Here is a 17,265-nt window from a genome sequence, read left to right as displayed (position 1 = left end):
GTTATAGAATCATAGAATCATAGAATGGTTAGGGTTGGAAAGAACCTTTAGATCATCTAGTTCCAACCCCCCTGCCATGGGCAGGGACACCTCATGCTAAATCATACCACCCAAGGCCTCGTCCAACCTGGTCTTGAACACTGCCACGGATGGAGCATTCACAACCTCCCTGGGCAACCCATTCCAGTGCCTCACCACCCTCACAGGAAAGAATTTCCTGCTTATATCCAATCTAAACTTCCCCTGTTTAAGTTTAAACCCATTACCCCTTGTCCTTTCACTACAGTCCCTAACGAAGAGTCCCTCCCCAGCATCCTATAGGCTCCCTTCAGATACTGGAAGGCTGCTATGAGGTCTTCACGCAGCCTTCTCCAGGCTGAACAGCTCCAACTTTCTCAGCCTGTCTTCATACGGGAGGTGCTCCAGTCCCCTGATCATCCTCGTGGCCCTTCTCTGGACTTGTTCCAACAGTTCCATGTCCTTTCTATGTTGAGGACACCAGAACTGCACACAATACTCCAGGTGAGGTCTCACAAGAGCAGAGTAGAGGGGCAGGATCACTGCCTTCAACCTGCTGGTCACGTTCCTTTTGATGCAGCCCAGGATACGGTTGGCTTTCTGGGCTGCAAGCGCACACTGAAGCTGGCTCATGTTCATTTTCTCATCAACCAACACCCCCAAGTCCTTCTCTGCAGGGCTGCTCTGAATCTCTTCTCTGTCCAGCCTGTCGCTGTGCCTGGGATTGCTTCGACCCAGGTGGAGGACCTTGCACTTGGCATGGTTAAACTTCATGAGGTTGCCATCATCCCACCTCACAAACGTGTCGAGGTCCCTCTGGATGGCATTCCTTCCCTCCAGCGTATCAACCGAACCACACAGCTTGGTGTCATCGGCAAACTTGCTGAGGGCGCACTCAATCCATCTTTGTCCATGTCAGGGACAAAGATGTTAAAAAAGACCGGTCCCAACACTGATCCCTGAGGGACACTACTCATTCATGTGTAGATATCTGCACTATACATATCTAATGTGAAATAGATTGGACTCCATTCCTATTCTGCTCGCCTTTATGAATAGCTAAAGTCTCTGTGTCCCTGTACTATTCCATTTCTATATTTGTCCCCTCTTCCATTTTATCTAGTTATATGACACACACAAAATACAGCAAAACAAACAGATCATAGTAGTTTTGCTGTCTTTTACAAAACTAGGAAGAACTGCATCTTTTATCACCGACATAGTCATGTGTCTCTAATGTTTGCTGTTATTTCTCCTGAGGGGAAAAAAAAAAAAAAAGGAGAAAAAGTGATACCATTATAAATAGCCCTTGTCTCTAATCTAGCTATTGTTCAATATTTGTAGCATGTCAGTCTGCTGAAGTTATAAGCCCTTCTGTTTTTTTGTTTCTAACCTAATTACTTTCCATTTCCTGGCAACAAACCATATGTTTCAGGCACCAGCTTCTGACCCTTTTCTATGGGAGTCATGCTCATTTGTTCTTACCCTCAGTTCTTTGTCCACAGTTTTCTGTTATTGTCAGGTTTCATTATCCTTGTACAGTTCCTTACTCAGAACCCCTCTTGTTACATATCTGTCTGGCAATTCATATCAAGATCTGTGCTGGTTCCTGTTAAATACTCCATTAGAAATTGTTAGTAAGTCAGGACCATGAAGATGGAATATTTAAATTTTCAGAAATATTTTCCCATTGATATGAATGTCATTGATTCTGACAGAGGGACTTCTGTGGGAGGACAAAGAAGCCATTGTAGCAGTAGCAAGAGAGAAAAGCTAAGAATATTTACAGTAATCTTTACAACATGCTACAGTAAAAGATGCCTACACCAAATCAAGAAAATAAAGGTCAATTTTATAACAATAGATCTGTATTATTGTTTTATATATGCGCTCAAATGAAAAATCTATATGCAATCTCTGAAGACAGTAAACCCCATCAGAATTATTCCCTTTCTTGACCACTTCCCATTTTACCACAGTAAGTCTCCATGTTATCACAGAGTCCAAGGACTTTACAATATGAAAATCACTCACATAAAACAGGAAGACATTTTTAATAGGCAAAGGACCAACAGGAATACAAGGGTTCAACTACCTATCTTGATGACCAAGACCTGAGTTTAATTTAATTATCCAAGAACTGCCCCAAGTGGCACTAAATTGCACCTCTTCAGTTTCTGAAGAACCAGTATTTACAATCCCATTTTCAGAAGCTTTTTAGTCCAACTAATGAGGTGCAAAGCTTCTTCTTCTCCCAGACTCAAGAGGGAGAGATACCTCTTTTTTGCTGTGTCTCTGTTCTGAGTTGTTCTGTCTGAACAGAATTCAAGTGACATGCAACTACAGACTCACAGGGATCCTGGCTGATAAGCTCTCAGCACTGCTGAAATGGCACTGCCTTGGCACAAGGGAGCCCTGCCCAAATTTTTATGAGCTTGACCATAGAAACCTGAAGGTTAGCAATATTAGAAGCTAAGAGATGCCATTCCTGGGACCAGTTTCCCAAAGGTTTTCACTCAAGGACCAGAGCCACAAAAAGAGTTTCTTGCAATTGCTCAATGAAATCAGCATCCTTGTCAGGAATGCCAGTTAATCGCTGTATTTCATTAGTGATTGAACTGATAAGAACATTACTCACCACTACAGCTATAGGGCCTTGAGAAATTCTAATTCTCCATTTAATTAGTTTTAGTTTACTCCACACAAAAATCAAATAATTAGACAATAAGACAGAAAAAAAAAAAATTCCATCAAAGTCTGCTTTGCTGCTGGTTTTTTTTTTTCAGGTGACACAGGATAAGTGGGATAAGCAGGATAAGCATAAATTTCTCTGTAAAGGCCATTTATGCTTTTTAAATATTATTTAAATCTAGTGTTATAATGTAACCATTTCATACATTTTTTGGTTTTGTGAATCTGTTCTAGCATTTAGTGACTTCAGAATTAGAATATACTACACTATTCCACAAACTACTAAAAAAACCAACCCAAATACATTAGGAAAATATTTTATAAGTGTTCAATTCTGGAAAACCTGACTTCAGTACAGTCTATTAGGAGCACATAATAACCTCTGGGCTTCACAAACTCATAGACATCTATTGACATGACATGGCATGCACTCGAGTAGATATCAGACTGTTGCCATGAAGCTCACATGGTGCACATTTGTCTGTGTTAGTGGGACATTTCTGTAAAAAAAAATTGCTACCTTTCTCCACGCATGGAAGAAACAGTCTGTACTTCTCAAGTGACACTGATGTTATTCACTGTTTGGCAAGTATAGTCAATGTCTATTATCATCTTATTTTTATAGGAAATCTTTAATCTGATTATACATGTATGCATAATGAATGTACACACACAAAAACCTCCTTGTGTGTATTTGGAGGACTTAAACAGAAGGTGAATTTCTCAGCTGCCATTTGCTACCTTCTTTTTCTCCCCCTCTTGAGTTCACTCCTTTTTCAGCACCTACAATCTCTCACCTCCAAAGGAGGGGCAAACTTCTGCTATTCAAACCAAAGTAAGTAAGTTACCTTAAATCACTTCTGAACACAGGTCCAGAGTCCTTATTTAAAGAGACTGGTTCATGTCTTTATCTCAAAAATTTGGTGGCCTGTGATAACAACCAATTATGTCTGACATAACATGCAATAATTCATTGAAACACATTCACACATATGCCTTTACTTCTGCTGTGCAAATTGATATAAGCATTAAGAATTTGAATCCTTAAATAATATGAGATTGTAGCTGCACATTGCAGCTGGGTGTGTCTGCTACAGGATAAGTGGCAGAAGGCATATATCATTTCTGACCCTTCATACCCTGTGATGACAAACTTTAGGACACCTGACAATTCAGTTCCCAGCAGCTGTGGATTTATGAAATTTAATTGCTAAAAAAATATATCTACATGGTATAAAAGTAGATTGCCTTTAAAAGTTAGCGTTGTCCCTGTGTTTTCTGATTCACTGTACAAGGCATAGGACAACTCACTACAATAAGAATAAAACCATGTGTGTTTTATGCTCAGGTAAGCAAGAAATCCTCCTTAAGCACTTTGTGCATGAATATATCCCCTGCTTGTAAGAAATAGTGAGAATGCAAAACAGAAAAAATTGTCAGTATCTGAGCCTCAGTTAGTCCATGCATAAGGAGGATCAATACAACAATTTGCAACAATCAAGAACTGGAGCCTTTAAACACCAGCTGGCTTAGCAGAAACTTTCCCACAGTGGCTGTATGTTAATTTAAGGATTATTTCCAAGCACCTTTGGTAGTTTTTCTCCAAAATGACAAGCAGTGGACTCTAATATCCTGAGGCTTTCCCTTCAGATCTTTGGGTAGAGACTTGAAAGAACCATGGCAGAGTCTGCACTAAGTAAGCCTTTCAAGTTTGCACAGTCTGGCATGTGCTGAGGAGTCTGACTGCCCTGTAGCTGCATATTCTGCACACAGATGATGACTTGAGGTTCATACATAATTTTCACTTTCCTTTAAAATTCATAACAATTATCTCCAAAATGTGGGACACAGCTATCATAACAGGCCATATGAGCTGTAACTTAATGTTACCTGTGGATATCTTTGTAAAATAGGATTATGTGTGGAACAGGAAGACTGGCAATATATTTTTTATCTCTCAACTCAGGATCAAGCTATACTGGAGGAAAGCCAGGGCAGTCCTACAGAGGCTGCACAGCCAAACAGGAAAATCAAATGTTGATCCAGTTGGAGCTCAGAGTGAGCAATAATGTGTCGTCTGTGGCTGTAGCTATTTCACAGAATTACAGAATAGTTAGGGTTGGAAGGGACCCTTGGAGATCACCTAGTCCAAGTCCTTTGCCAAGGCAGGGCCAACCAGAGGAGGTTACACAGGAATGTGTTCAGGTGGGTTTTGAATGTCTTCAGAGAGGAAGACTTCACAGCCTCCCTGGGCAGCCTGTTCCAGTGCTCTGCCACTGTCAGTGTAAACAAGTTTTTCCTCATGTTGAGGTTTGTTGTGTTTTAGTTTATGGCCACTGCTCCTTGTTCTGTTGCTGGGCACCACTGAAAAGTCTGGCACCATCCTCCTGACACTCACCTTTGAGATGTTTACATTCGTAAATGAGATCCCCCCTCAGTTTCTTTTCTAGACCAATCAGATCCAGCTCCTGCAATCTCTCCTTATAGGAGTGATGCTCCATAACCCTGATTATATTTGTCACCCTCTGCTGGGCCCTTTTCAGTAGCTCCTTGTCTTTCTTGTACTGAGGAGCCCAGAACTGGACACAGCACTCTAGATGTGGCCTCACCAGGGTCAAGTAGAGGGAAGGATCACCTCCCTCGACCTGCTGGCCACACTCCTCCCAGTGCAGCCCAGGATACTATTGGCCCTCCTGGCCACAAGGACACACTGCTGGCTCATAGTCAACTTGTCATCTACCAATATTCCCAGGTCCTTCTCAGCTGAACTGCTCTCTATGAGGTCAGGCCCCAGCCTGCACTGGTACTTTGGTTTATTCCTTCCCAGGTGCAGTACCCTACACTTGCCCTTGTTAAACCTCATTAGGCTTCTCTCCACCCAATTCTCCAGCCTGCCAAGGTCCTGCTATTTGCTTAGCCTTACAGTCAAAGGAAAGCAATCTAGTATTGACACCTTCTTAAGATGCAACATACAGAATTGTGGATTTATGGTTATTTTAAAGATTTTCATGAGTATATGCGTGGGTGACAAACATAGCTACTTCCCTTCCACTGAGTCTGTACAAATTGCTACCTTTGCCTGCCACAGGCAAACACAAACCCACTTGTCTTTCTATTGAAAAACATACAGTTCCTAGGGGAATACTCATTTAGTGAATGACAAGGACTGTCTCTTACTTTGCTGTTTTTTACTTGTGCAGATGAACATATGTGACAGAGAGCACATCTGTAAACTCAGGATGTTCTGAATTCCCCAGATAGGTCAGGTAACTGTTATATTACTACAATGTTTTTCAAGCTCTTAGGAACTGTCTTCCTGTACAAAGCAAGCACAACACGTAAACCTGAAGCCACATCTAAGTGACTAGATGGTACTCATGCATAAGTAATTGTAATTGCAAATGGGATTTTTCTATTTGCTTGCCAATTGATCTGGAATTTTCTTTATCTTTTTTAGTAATTTGTTAAAATTGTTAGGGTCAATACTTTTTTTACAGTTGTTTTCAAGTACAATTGATTAATACCAGTATTCCAGACCCACTAAAATACAGTAAATTTTCTATTAACCATAGTACAGTTGGAATTTTATAAACGTAGTGTTGATGAATATAATATTTCTGCATTTTCCCCGTTAGCTAATGGATTGTCTTTTTTTCAACTAAATAGTCAACAGGTAACATTCATTACCTAGTTCTGAAGAAATATTTCAGTAACCTGAATAACACTGTTCCATTTCAGAATGTGAAATAAAAAGGGTGAGTTAATTTAACAAAGCTAAATGCTCATAATCTGAGAACAGTCAGATTGGCCCAATGGTTTTTTAATGCCTCCAGGCACTGGAAACATCTGGACAGTAATAACCAGTATGATTTTTTATCTGCGGTGACATTTTCATGGTATTGTACTTTTAGGGCAAGATCACAGAGTAAAAATGAAAAATGTATTGCAATCTTCTTTTAAGAACATTTTTTCTCTTAGTTAATTAAACACTTAAATAGATCAGAGTTTATACTTCTTTATTGCTGATAAATTCTTAATTACAAATGTCTTTAGCAACTCTGAATCCTTATTTGTTTTAAGTTAAAACATGTGGCAAAAAAGTTACAAGGAGATATGCAGATAGCATAGACTTAGAGTTGGAAATGCAAAAAAAGTAGTAGAACAGACATAGTGAAACTATTTCTTGAAGGATTGCAAAATTTTGGGCTTTTGCAAGAATGGATTTAACTTGTCACACCCATTTCTGTGAAAATTCTTTTAATCATGCTGTGACCTAATCAAGCTGTATTTCACACATTGCAAAGTTGTAAGAAACTAGAAAGATATTCAATCTACGATAGGGTAAAATCTAACTTTTCATTGCTCACTGAAAGAAAACAGAAGTGTTTGGTGGAATAATCAACCATCATTATTACTTGAAAACTCTTTTTTCTCCTTGATATTAAAGCTACGGTAATATGTTGATAGCTTCTTTCTCTAACCAAAGTTTGGTTTTTTGCTTGGCTTGTTTTATTTTCTTATTGGACAATCATAAAAATGTGTATTAGTAAAAAACAGCGTTTAAAATCATGCTAGCTTCTATAACCCTTCAGAGATAATACAGATATACTGCTTTAATCCCAAAGGGTAACTGGTAATTTGTCTTCTAGAAAACAGAAAAATTTAATCTAAATGAAAATGAAACATAATCCAGATATTGATGGCAGGTCTTTCTTTGAGTATGGTGTACAAAAAAAAAACAACCCAGCCCTCCACAAATGCATAAAATTTGTCCTGCACTGCACTATGATTTCTGGTTTCAATGCTGGCTGGGTAGGAATATGGACTCATACGTTTATAGCTGCTTCAATTCTGCTTTCACTAGAATAAAAAACCAAGAAAAACTATGACTTTATATAAACTAATAGCCACTTAGTGCTACTAAGAGAGGATACTGGAAGTCCTTTTGAACAGGACTTTTAGGAAGTTCAGCATTCTTAGTGCACAGTGACCCAAATGCAAAAGGCCTAAAGAATATCCTCCCAGTCATGCCCTATACTTCTTTAAAGCTTGCTTATGGGACATGGCTTCATTCTCCTTTGGATTAAAAGTTTAGAAGCCAATTACTTTCTTTAGTGAACATTTACATCCCAGACCAATATGAAAAGTTTGCGGGCAGGACTAAGCTCCAGTGTTTCTACCATCTTCACTTCAAAGCAGAGTTAGCACTACTACATTAAATATTTCCAATTTCCTAATGGAATTGTTCAGACACATAAACATCTTCCCCTTGACTTAACAGAGACTGACTGTACCACGTTCTTTTACCCTTCAGTTTAATTCCTAAACTTCAGGCAAGTCAGCATCAAAGTTAATCATACCAGAAAGTAAACCTCACCCATTGTAATTGGTAGGTCTAAGGAGGAAGCTATGATTGGTGCGTAAATTTTAACACAGTAGTTAAAAACACATCCAAACTTTCATACTCTGAAATGTATCTGTGTCCTCTGATAATCTAACCTTTACATAAATAATTCAACTACCAGCAAATAAAACTGCTAAAATAAAGCTCTCAAGTAGAGCACCAGTCAAGCTGATAATTTGTTAATAGAGCTCTAAGTAATAAAGAGAAGGACCATTTTTAAATCCATCTGGCTGTGTAGGCTCCTATGACTTGGATTTAAAGAGTTTGGGCTTCTGAGTGTAACTAATAAAGGGTCTTCTGTATATCCTATATTCCAATCTATTTTTTTTTATTAAATGTTAATGTAATTATAAAAGTTAATAACCTAAAGAAATTGGCACAAATTGAAAATGTTAATATGGAAGCCTAACTAATACATCATCACTTTGAGAATGTGCTATGCATGGAATCCACTAAAACCTTTATTGCAAAATATTTTACCTTTAAATATCAAATATTCAATTTTGATGATAGAGATAACAGGAGAATTGAGAGAAACGTTTTCTCTATTTAAAACACTATGCCTCAGGAATTTACGTATCAAATCCATTTTATTTCAAGCTTACAAGAGAGAGATGTGTCTAAGACTATGGGGAGCAACACTTTGAGTCCAATCTGTTCAGCATAAAACATAACGCGCTGTGTAGCCAAAATGATTGGATACCTTAATCCCCAGGAATAACAGCAAATGCTTCCTCTGCTGGAGTAAATTAGAGAAGCTTGTAAGATAAACTATCTTCTACATATTTAGTATTTCATACTATTAGAAACGCTTCAACCAGCCTTTGAGAAAATCCCTGTGACTCATAGCTGCCTGCAGAAAAACACACAGAAGTAGATGAGTTGCTATGGTCCCTAAATGCTAATAGACAGGCTAGCTCTCTGGTAGACTTTAGAGGCATTAGCCTTTCCCATCAGCTATATGGATAACTAGACACTTACTGTAGAGTTCACCAGCTACTGAAACTGAGGGAAACTTTATTGCTTTTAACTGATGAACTGAATCCCATCACTTTCCTCTTGGGTGTCTTGTTTCATTTGCCTGGATTCTCCCAGGTTTTGCTTAAGATTGCATCAGGTAACACGGTCTAACTTGCTCTCGAATCCAGTACTGCTTTGACTGTAGATCTGAACTTGGTTGATTACAACTGAATCCCACAACTCTACAGCGAATGGGTAGAAAAACTAAACAGTACTGTCTGATGATGTTGGCATCGTCTCCTAATTGTAAATTTATTTGCTCCTCCCTGGAATTCCTGCCCTAGAATATCGTCTAACTGATTTCACTGTCCTTCCATTTAACATTAAAAAAATGGTTATTTTCCTCCTTAAATGAGAATGTAAGATTTGCCAACATAATTTCACTGACAGTGACTTTCCTGAAGTGTTCTATTTTTTGTTTGTTGCTTATCAGCCATTACCAGCTAGATCTCTTTTTACATGAATATACTATGAATGCAGCTTATTTCTACTACCAAATACTCTTAATAAAATCCGTATTGCCTTTTTTCCCCTTGATATTCTCTCTAATGTGTCTGTTTCATTTTGTAAGTAGAATTTGTTGTAGGAAAATGAAAAAGGCTCATATTTTTCTGTTACAGAGGTACTAAAAAGCAATTAATTTCCCCTTATGACTGTCCTTCTGGCTTGCAGAACTGTTGTCTTACCAAATGGGTTATTGACATAGGGAAAAATTAGTAACTTCTACAAAGGTTGTTACTTGATTTCATAGATTTAAGAGGATATTTTAAATTTAAAGATTTCAATTAAGAAGCTTGTCAAGATACTCCTCAAAACATGTGGAACACCTTCTTCCTATTAATGAAGGTAATAAATATATCTGAAGGGTTTAAAAATGCTGCAGAACTGCAGCTGTGGAGTTTCTTACACTGAATAAAATGCAAAAGAACCCGTGCAGTATGGATGCAGCTTCTTTGCACTCAGATACTTTTTCACTCAGAATGGCAAGGGTTAGTTTGTACTGCTCTAATATGATCAAGAAAACTGTATTCTAATATATCTGAATATCCTTACCTATCAGGAGATTCAAATTCAAATTAATTGGATAATGAGGGTAAATATTTTATCACCTTCCTTTACATATTAATTTTTAAAATACTTTATAAATTAGACTTTGTTCCTCAAAACAGAAAATTGACCTCAGTCATGTTCTACACCATGAATTTTGTATGTGGAGCACTTATATTGATCAATTACTCAGTACTTAAGATCTGTACATAAGCAAAAGCATGCTTATAAATTGCACATACTTTTAGATTCTACCTTCGAATTTCACAGCCAGCATTCATAATCTCTGATTTTAATCACAGGGATTCATGAGGTAACTAAGAATCACAGCAGTTCCAAGCTTTGCCTGCTGTGCATGTTTATATTATAACCATACATTACTTAAACCTATTAAGAATGATTCAGACCACTGTGTAAGTTTGCTTTCTGGTATAGCTACCTGGATTAATTCAATTAAAATAATTAGCATGTCAAATAAGAACTTATTTTAAATCATCCCCTTCTCATCCCCAATAATAATAAATTAATAGAGGTAACAATTCCTTTCTTAACATAAAGGTACGGGAAACTAGACATCAGAACTTGTTATAACAAATGGTCTGCTACAAACTCAGTGCATTCACAAACCAAATTAGACACGTCTGAAACCATGTCAAAAGTACATAAAAAGAATGAACTGTTTCAAATTCTGGGATTTTATGAGTTCTCTTCTATGTTAGTTTAAGCTTTAGCCATGTTTTCAAACATACCTTTGTACAACCGAGATTTAAAATATCACATGGCATTATGTCATGTGATTAATTTCTGATAGAGAAAACATCACACATCTTAATAAAACTGTAGCAGACATTCCCCTTTCCACTCCCACTTCTGCAGCTGAAAGTAGTATCTTTGTTTCTTTAGCAGAGTACCAATTAGTGAAACTAGAGTTGCTACTGCAGTGAATCCTAGGAAGGTCAGCAGAGCTCATCCCTTCCCAACTCATTGTTAATCTTATTTGTCCCCATCTGACCTACTCATCTGCTATTATCTGCCATTATGCTTAGGTAGTTTTTAACCCCATCAGAATAGGTTACCAGTGGCCTTGTAGGATGCTAGGTGTTTCTGATAGTACAAACCCTTAAATTATGAATTGACCATAGGAACTCATAACTTTACAATCACTGACATGCCCAGCTCCAATTATTTCAAAAGGTTGTTTTTTTTCTTTGTTGGTAGTCATAGACTTGAGTTGGATTTTTAAAAATCTGAGTTAGAAACATATCTCCAGTACATTTAGTTTTGTTTTACTGGGACATTTAGTTCTATTGTGCTGAATGCCTTAAGAAATGTCAAAACTTACAAGCCTCAAAGGAAAATTTTAAAGCTTCTGTTTTAATGATAAATAATGATTTGAGAATGCAAATTTTGTACTCAGTGAAAGAATAGAGAAGTGCCAGATTTCTTCAAGAAAACATTTAAAACAGTCTGAACTGAATATTAAGTCAGGAGAGTTTTGCACAGATTGATGTCTTAGCAACTTCAAAAGATAACAAGAGAAGACTAATTTTGTAAACAACTGATTCCAAAATAATGATTCTCTGGAGGATTCAAAATTCCCCATAAGAAAACTCATTCTTCATGTTTTTAAAAACTGTCCTCTATAGGTAAAGTTTTCTCAGAAAAAATCATTCTTCCCTTTCAGGATGAAATTTTGCATGTTTGCTTTTTAAATGGGGTTGATGCTGTGTGTGTACATGTGTGTGTGTAGCCAAGATTAATCTTTTCTCAAAAGCATTTAATTAACACATCTAAATACCAAATAAACAGCAAGGTTTGCTAGTCCACTCAGACTATTAAATTAGTTCCAGAAGAACACAGCAAAAGTAACACATGTTCATTTAATATTGTAATGCAAAGGTGAGTGATATACTTTTCTTTCTTTCAAGTCCAGCTAGGGCTATAGAATCACAGCATGGTGAGGTGGGAAAGGACCTTTGGAGATCACCTGTTCCAACCTCTCTGCTTAAAGCAGGCACAGCTAGAGCAGTTTGCCCATGTCCTGCTGGGTTTTGAATATCTCCAAAGATGTTCACTCTTTTCTAGGCAACCTGTTCCACTGCTGTTGTAGATTTGTCACAAAATCTCAGCAAGCAACATAATTGTTTTACTTTGGCCCAGAGAAGATCAGAGAAAAGGTTGTGCAGACTCAGAACTTATTTTGAGTCTCTTCACCAGGAGGGGGAGGTGGTGTTGCAGGGACCTTCTGCAGAAGCCGCCGTTTATCTGAACATTGATGGCAGAGACGAGTCAGTACTTCCACCTACTGCTCCCTTCTTACTTAAAAGGACGTCAAAGTAGCAAGTATACCTGTTCACTCACAGGATAAGTAGCCCATCAAAGCAAATACAATGTCTCTGCATGCATGAAAATACAGGTCAAGAACTGCCCTTACATCTATGATTAAGTGAAAGATTCATCGTAATATCTGTAAATATATTGTGTTATAGTGTGTGATATTTTCTTGATGTTTAACCCTGGAACTACTGCAGTCTATTAATATGAATGCAAATATAAATAGGTAGGCAAAACTCAGCTACTTTATACTAGCTGCAAATCTACATATATAGAAAAAGGAAACTTTCTTCTATATGAAATGGTTTATGTATAATATAAGCAATATTCTTTATCTTTGGAATCTAACTATAAATTTTGATCTTTCATTTAGTAGTGAGACAGCTGGTGAGGGAGGCACTGATCAGTCTTATCACTTTATGTTTTATTCCCACCCAAGAAATAGCACTGTATCCATGTGTCATCCTTATTCGAAAGGAAATACGAAGATCAAACTTTTTCTTAAAAAACAGACCAAAAGCAACTTTGAAAACACTTCCATCCATGAAAAAAATGCATGTTCAAGTCCTGTTTCTGTTAAAAGATGAGCATTTATAGCTAATTCAGCAAAGCACTTCTCACAAAACACTCAGCAGATAAATGCCAGGGTAAAAACTCTCGGAAAACATCTGCCTATTTTGTAGACAGAATAATGAAGTTAAATAGAGTGAGAATACTAGAGCAATTTGACTGGAGAATATACTGAATTGTGCCACAATCACACTAGTGCCCATATTTGGATACAAAATCTAGTAGTGAAAATCTTTCAAATGTGGTGTCTTTGTTAAAATAAGAAAACCATAAAATGACAAGATTCACTTTTTGCCTGGGAAAAACATAGAAGGAGCATGAAAATTATAGAAGTTATAAGTATTTTTTGATCAAATAGCCATAAAGGAATGGTTATGTTCTACTAGTAGTGACCATAAAGAACACAGGGAACTAAATATGCTACACCATACTTTGCTAGCAGTCTTAAGAAAAACACAGGCAATAGTAAACAGGAGACTACACCCAGCAGTAGTACAAATTGCATGTACAAATTAATTTCTTTATTCCTATTACAAATGAAGAAATTCTATCCCCTTTAAAATCACACTGAACTGTGAGATTTTCTGCATTTAGCATAGAAAACTGGTAGAAAAATATCTAAGCAGAAACAAATGTCGTATCAATTACATCAGTGCACTGTGAGCTAGTAGGTATGATCGCCCTTCAGTCATGAAGATGTCATGGAATATTACACAGATGAATACTTCCGGGGGGGAAAAAAATCTTCATTATTCATAAATAAAATTAAACAGAGTAAACAAACCCAAAACCATTCCAAAGTCATAACTTGCAATCAAAAGCAAAACAGTTACTCCAATAAGCAGAAATATATACGCTTTCTTACTCTTGCAAATACCCTCCGTAAGGCAGACAGATGTTCTTCATAATACAGGTCATACTTTGTGAGGTGAAACCCCCTAAGCTAAATGTGACAGAATATTAATTGGACTTGCACCCACATATTATGACCTTGGTTAAGAAGGGTATACTGAATTCAGAGAGGTGAGAGGATGATTTAACATGCATATGGATAGAATCATGAAGGGAAACTGATATTGAATAAAAAGAAAATCTGCTTGTCTTAAAAATGCCGGTTACTTCTTGATATTAGAAATTATCATCATCTTGAAGGGCAAAGGCTTAATTCTAAAACACTGGAAAAGTTGTTTGAGCATAAGGAAAAAGTTTTTTACCAAGAAGATGATCAAATATTGAGCCTGATTGCTCGGTGAGAATTTTGGAGGATTTTCCATCTTTGTATATATTTAAAACCTGGCTGGACATGGTCCTATGCAACCTGATTTGGCTGATCATGGTCTGAGCAGGGGTTAGAGGAAATGATCTCCACAGGTCCCTACATACTTTAGTAATGCTTTGATCCTGTGATTGATTGTTAGTATAGAAAAAAGCTACTTTGAATGGTTGTGAAAGCCAAGGTTTTCCTATCATGTGTCAGTTTACTTTTAATATACTGCATTATTAATGACTGAACCTGGGATGCACTTCAAAACTGACACACAGCACTACTGTCAACACCCATCATAGGAGGTCTAGCAATCTATGTAAATATTCATCTCTATAAACCAAGTCAGACACAGTGGCACTGCTGTCCTGAGGGACAGGAATTTTGAATTAATAGGAAAAGGCAAAGGGTTAAAAATGATCTTTTGCTTATGCCTCCAAAAAAAAAAAAAAGAAAGTACTTGGGCATATAATACACCCAAAAAATTGGTGCATCAGCACTTAATGTGGACTGGATTAGTATAGAGAACAGTTAGTGGGACAGAAAGTGAAGCTCACAGAATTGTTTCTTCTATATTTTTTTACCTCAACTTCAGTAAATCACCAGTTCAAAATCAGATACTTTTTCATTACTGTCCAGAATGCTTTATCCCACTCTTAAATCTCCCCTTGTTGAAATACCTAGAGTCAGCCAGAGAAATTATGACAGGTATTGATGAAAAAAAACAATCTAGGGAGAGAAAGGTTTCATATGAAATGTACAGCATAACTTTTCATGCTAAACCTTTATGCTCAACAAATGAAAATAGATCACTTTGTGCTTTAACAACACAGACCCAGAAGAATATTTACTATAAATGTACATAATTGTCACTGCAAACCTTACCTTTGTCATCATAAAAAGTTTCAATTTGCCAGCAACATAATTTGCTCCAGGTTTTCTATAAAGTCACTAAAGAATCATTTAAAATCCTTCCATCTTTATATTCCTGGAGACAAGGATTCTCTTTTCATGAAAATTGCATAGGAAAAAACCCTGTGAACTGCAGCCAACCAAACAGTCTGGTATGTTACCTAAAGCAAAAAGAGCTTCCACTTGGAAGATAAATTCAAAATGACCTTGTGCTTTTTTTAAAAAAGGCTGGCAGCTGAAGTCATGGAACAAATTGTGATAGACAGTGCTTATCTCTGCATAGTTAGAAGGCATGTCTAGTATGCGAATCACCACCAAGTAGGGAAAAAACCCAACCAAAACACAGCCAAGAACATTACTCCATTTCTTTGTAAAATAATGGTAAATACAGTCTACAATAATTATGATTTTAATTAAATAATGTATATTTTCAACAACCTTATTTCACCATCAAGTATGTTCTTCGTTTTTAATTCTACATTCATAAATTAATCCTGTTCTTTATTGGTCTCTACTGTTGACAGCATAAACATCTGTAACTACACAGGCAGACCCCAGCTGCAGAGAATATTCTGTAGTGTTGCTTAAAAATATATATTATTGTTTTGTTAAAGCTCACTAAATCACTGAGTCAAAAACAATGAGATGGAAGAGAAGCCAGAACTGTGAGTGATTTAATTGAGATTTAAATATGCAAATTGAAAGAAAACTCACTAGTCTTATCTGTAAGAAAATTGTTAACAGTAATTTCAGAAGAAAGTAATTTTAAATAGCATTTTTTTTATTCATTCTCTTGCAAACACATAAGCAATTTCTGTCAAAGGATTTTAATTTGTCAATAGGACTGCATGAGTCCTCAACTTGTTTTTATAATAGCAGCTTTTCACTGGAATATTTTGATCAACAGATTCTTATTTTTAACATCTTCTCTTTTGAGAGCAGCTTAATGTTAAGAAGAAAAATACACTTGGGGTTTCAAAGCAGGTGAAAAAACTCACAGTGGTGATTAAAAAAGAACTGCTTCTAATCCTGTTTTCTACTGTGCCTTAAAGTATCCTATATAAAAAAAAACAACACATCTTGTCACTTCTGAAACATTTAAAGAAGAAAAGGAAGGGGAAAAAGAATACATGTAACTTACCATTAAAGTTTACTGCCCGAATATAGCTAAGTAGCTCTTTACCATCAGTTGTGCTCATCCTTGGGCACAGACCAATATATCCAGGACAGAGATCTTTATGCATGTTGTGTAGTGCATAGGCCATTGAATATACTGCATCAATTACAAACTGAACTTTTCCTTCTTGCTCATAGGCTGAATCTCTTGCAATTCTTTCTAAGCCTAAGGAAGAAAAAGAGTCAGTTTATTTCTCTGTCTGTGCGCGTGTGTGTGTATGTGCATGAATATTTGCATGCAAAAATTCACAGGAGAACATAAATAATTACAGTCAGATTGATAGGTAAAGTTAGGACTCATCTATCCATCACCTAAATAAACAAGACAAGGAAAAAATATGGCCATCTGCTTTTGCCTCTAATCATTGTACACTGTGCCAGGTATATAAACAATATGTTGAATTCTGGGCTAGGAAAAAGGACGACACATTGCATTACAAGAAAAAGAAAAATAGATATATGTATTTCCACAATCCAGTAGAAAAACTCTCTTTCTACCTTATTGACTTTCATTCAACAGCTGTTTATTGTTATTTATAGGACATTTCTACAGCAGCCTGCCATTCTGTTTTAGATAAATGTAAGTTTGCTATGATTTTTATCCCATTCTACTGTTTGATAAACATAATTTAAACATCTCAGGGATAAAAGCTGAATGCTTGCCAAGTGATGTGGCCATCTGTCTCCATATTGGAAAGTGCTTATTCTGAGACTTTTTTCCTGTGTCTACTAGTGAATTACGCTTCACATTGAGAGCCATGTACTCTCTGCTATTTCCTACAGGGACATTTTTCCTTAGGAGGGAACACAAAGCAGATCAATGAATTAT

At 36.8% G+C, this 17,265-nt stretch overlaps 1 protein-coding gene across 7 annotated transcripts in view; it reads right to left on the bottom strand.

The window, feature by feature from the left end:
* LOC134171744 (metabotropic glutamate receptor 8) overlaps window positions 1–17,265 on the bottom strand; it is a 354,238-nt gene that overhangs the window by 109,466 nt on the left and 227,507 nt on the right. For 6 of the 7 annotated variants that reach the window (XM_062634258.1, XM_062634255.1, XM_062634256.1 and 3 more), the window contains one exon: window positions 16,402–16,602. In XM_062634258.1, coding sequence (XP_062490242.1) covers window positions 16,402–16,602 — 201 coding nt within the window. Of the gene's footprint in view, window positions 1–16,217; window positions 16,317–16,401; window positions 16,603–17,265 lie in introns of those variants that run through there. The other variant, XM_062634261.1, reaches the window with a different exon arrangement.

This window comes from Pezoporus occidentalis, unplaced genomic scaffold (assembly GCF_034315485.1).
Source record: "Pezoporus occidentalis ecotype Australia unplaced genomic scaffold, CSIRO_AGI_Poc_V1 ctg42, whole genome shotgun sequence".
NCBI classification, from domain to species: domain Eukaryota; kingdom Metazoa; phylum Chordata; class Aves; order Psittaciformes; family Psittacidae; genus Pezoporus; species Pezoporus occidentalis.
Note: the sequence above shows the minus strand (reverse complement) of the source record. Positions and strands in the feature narration are given on the sequence as shown.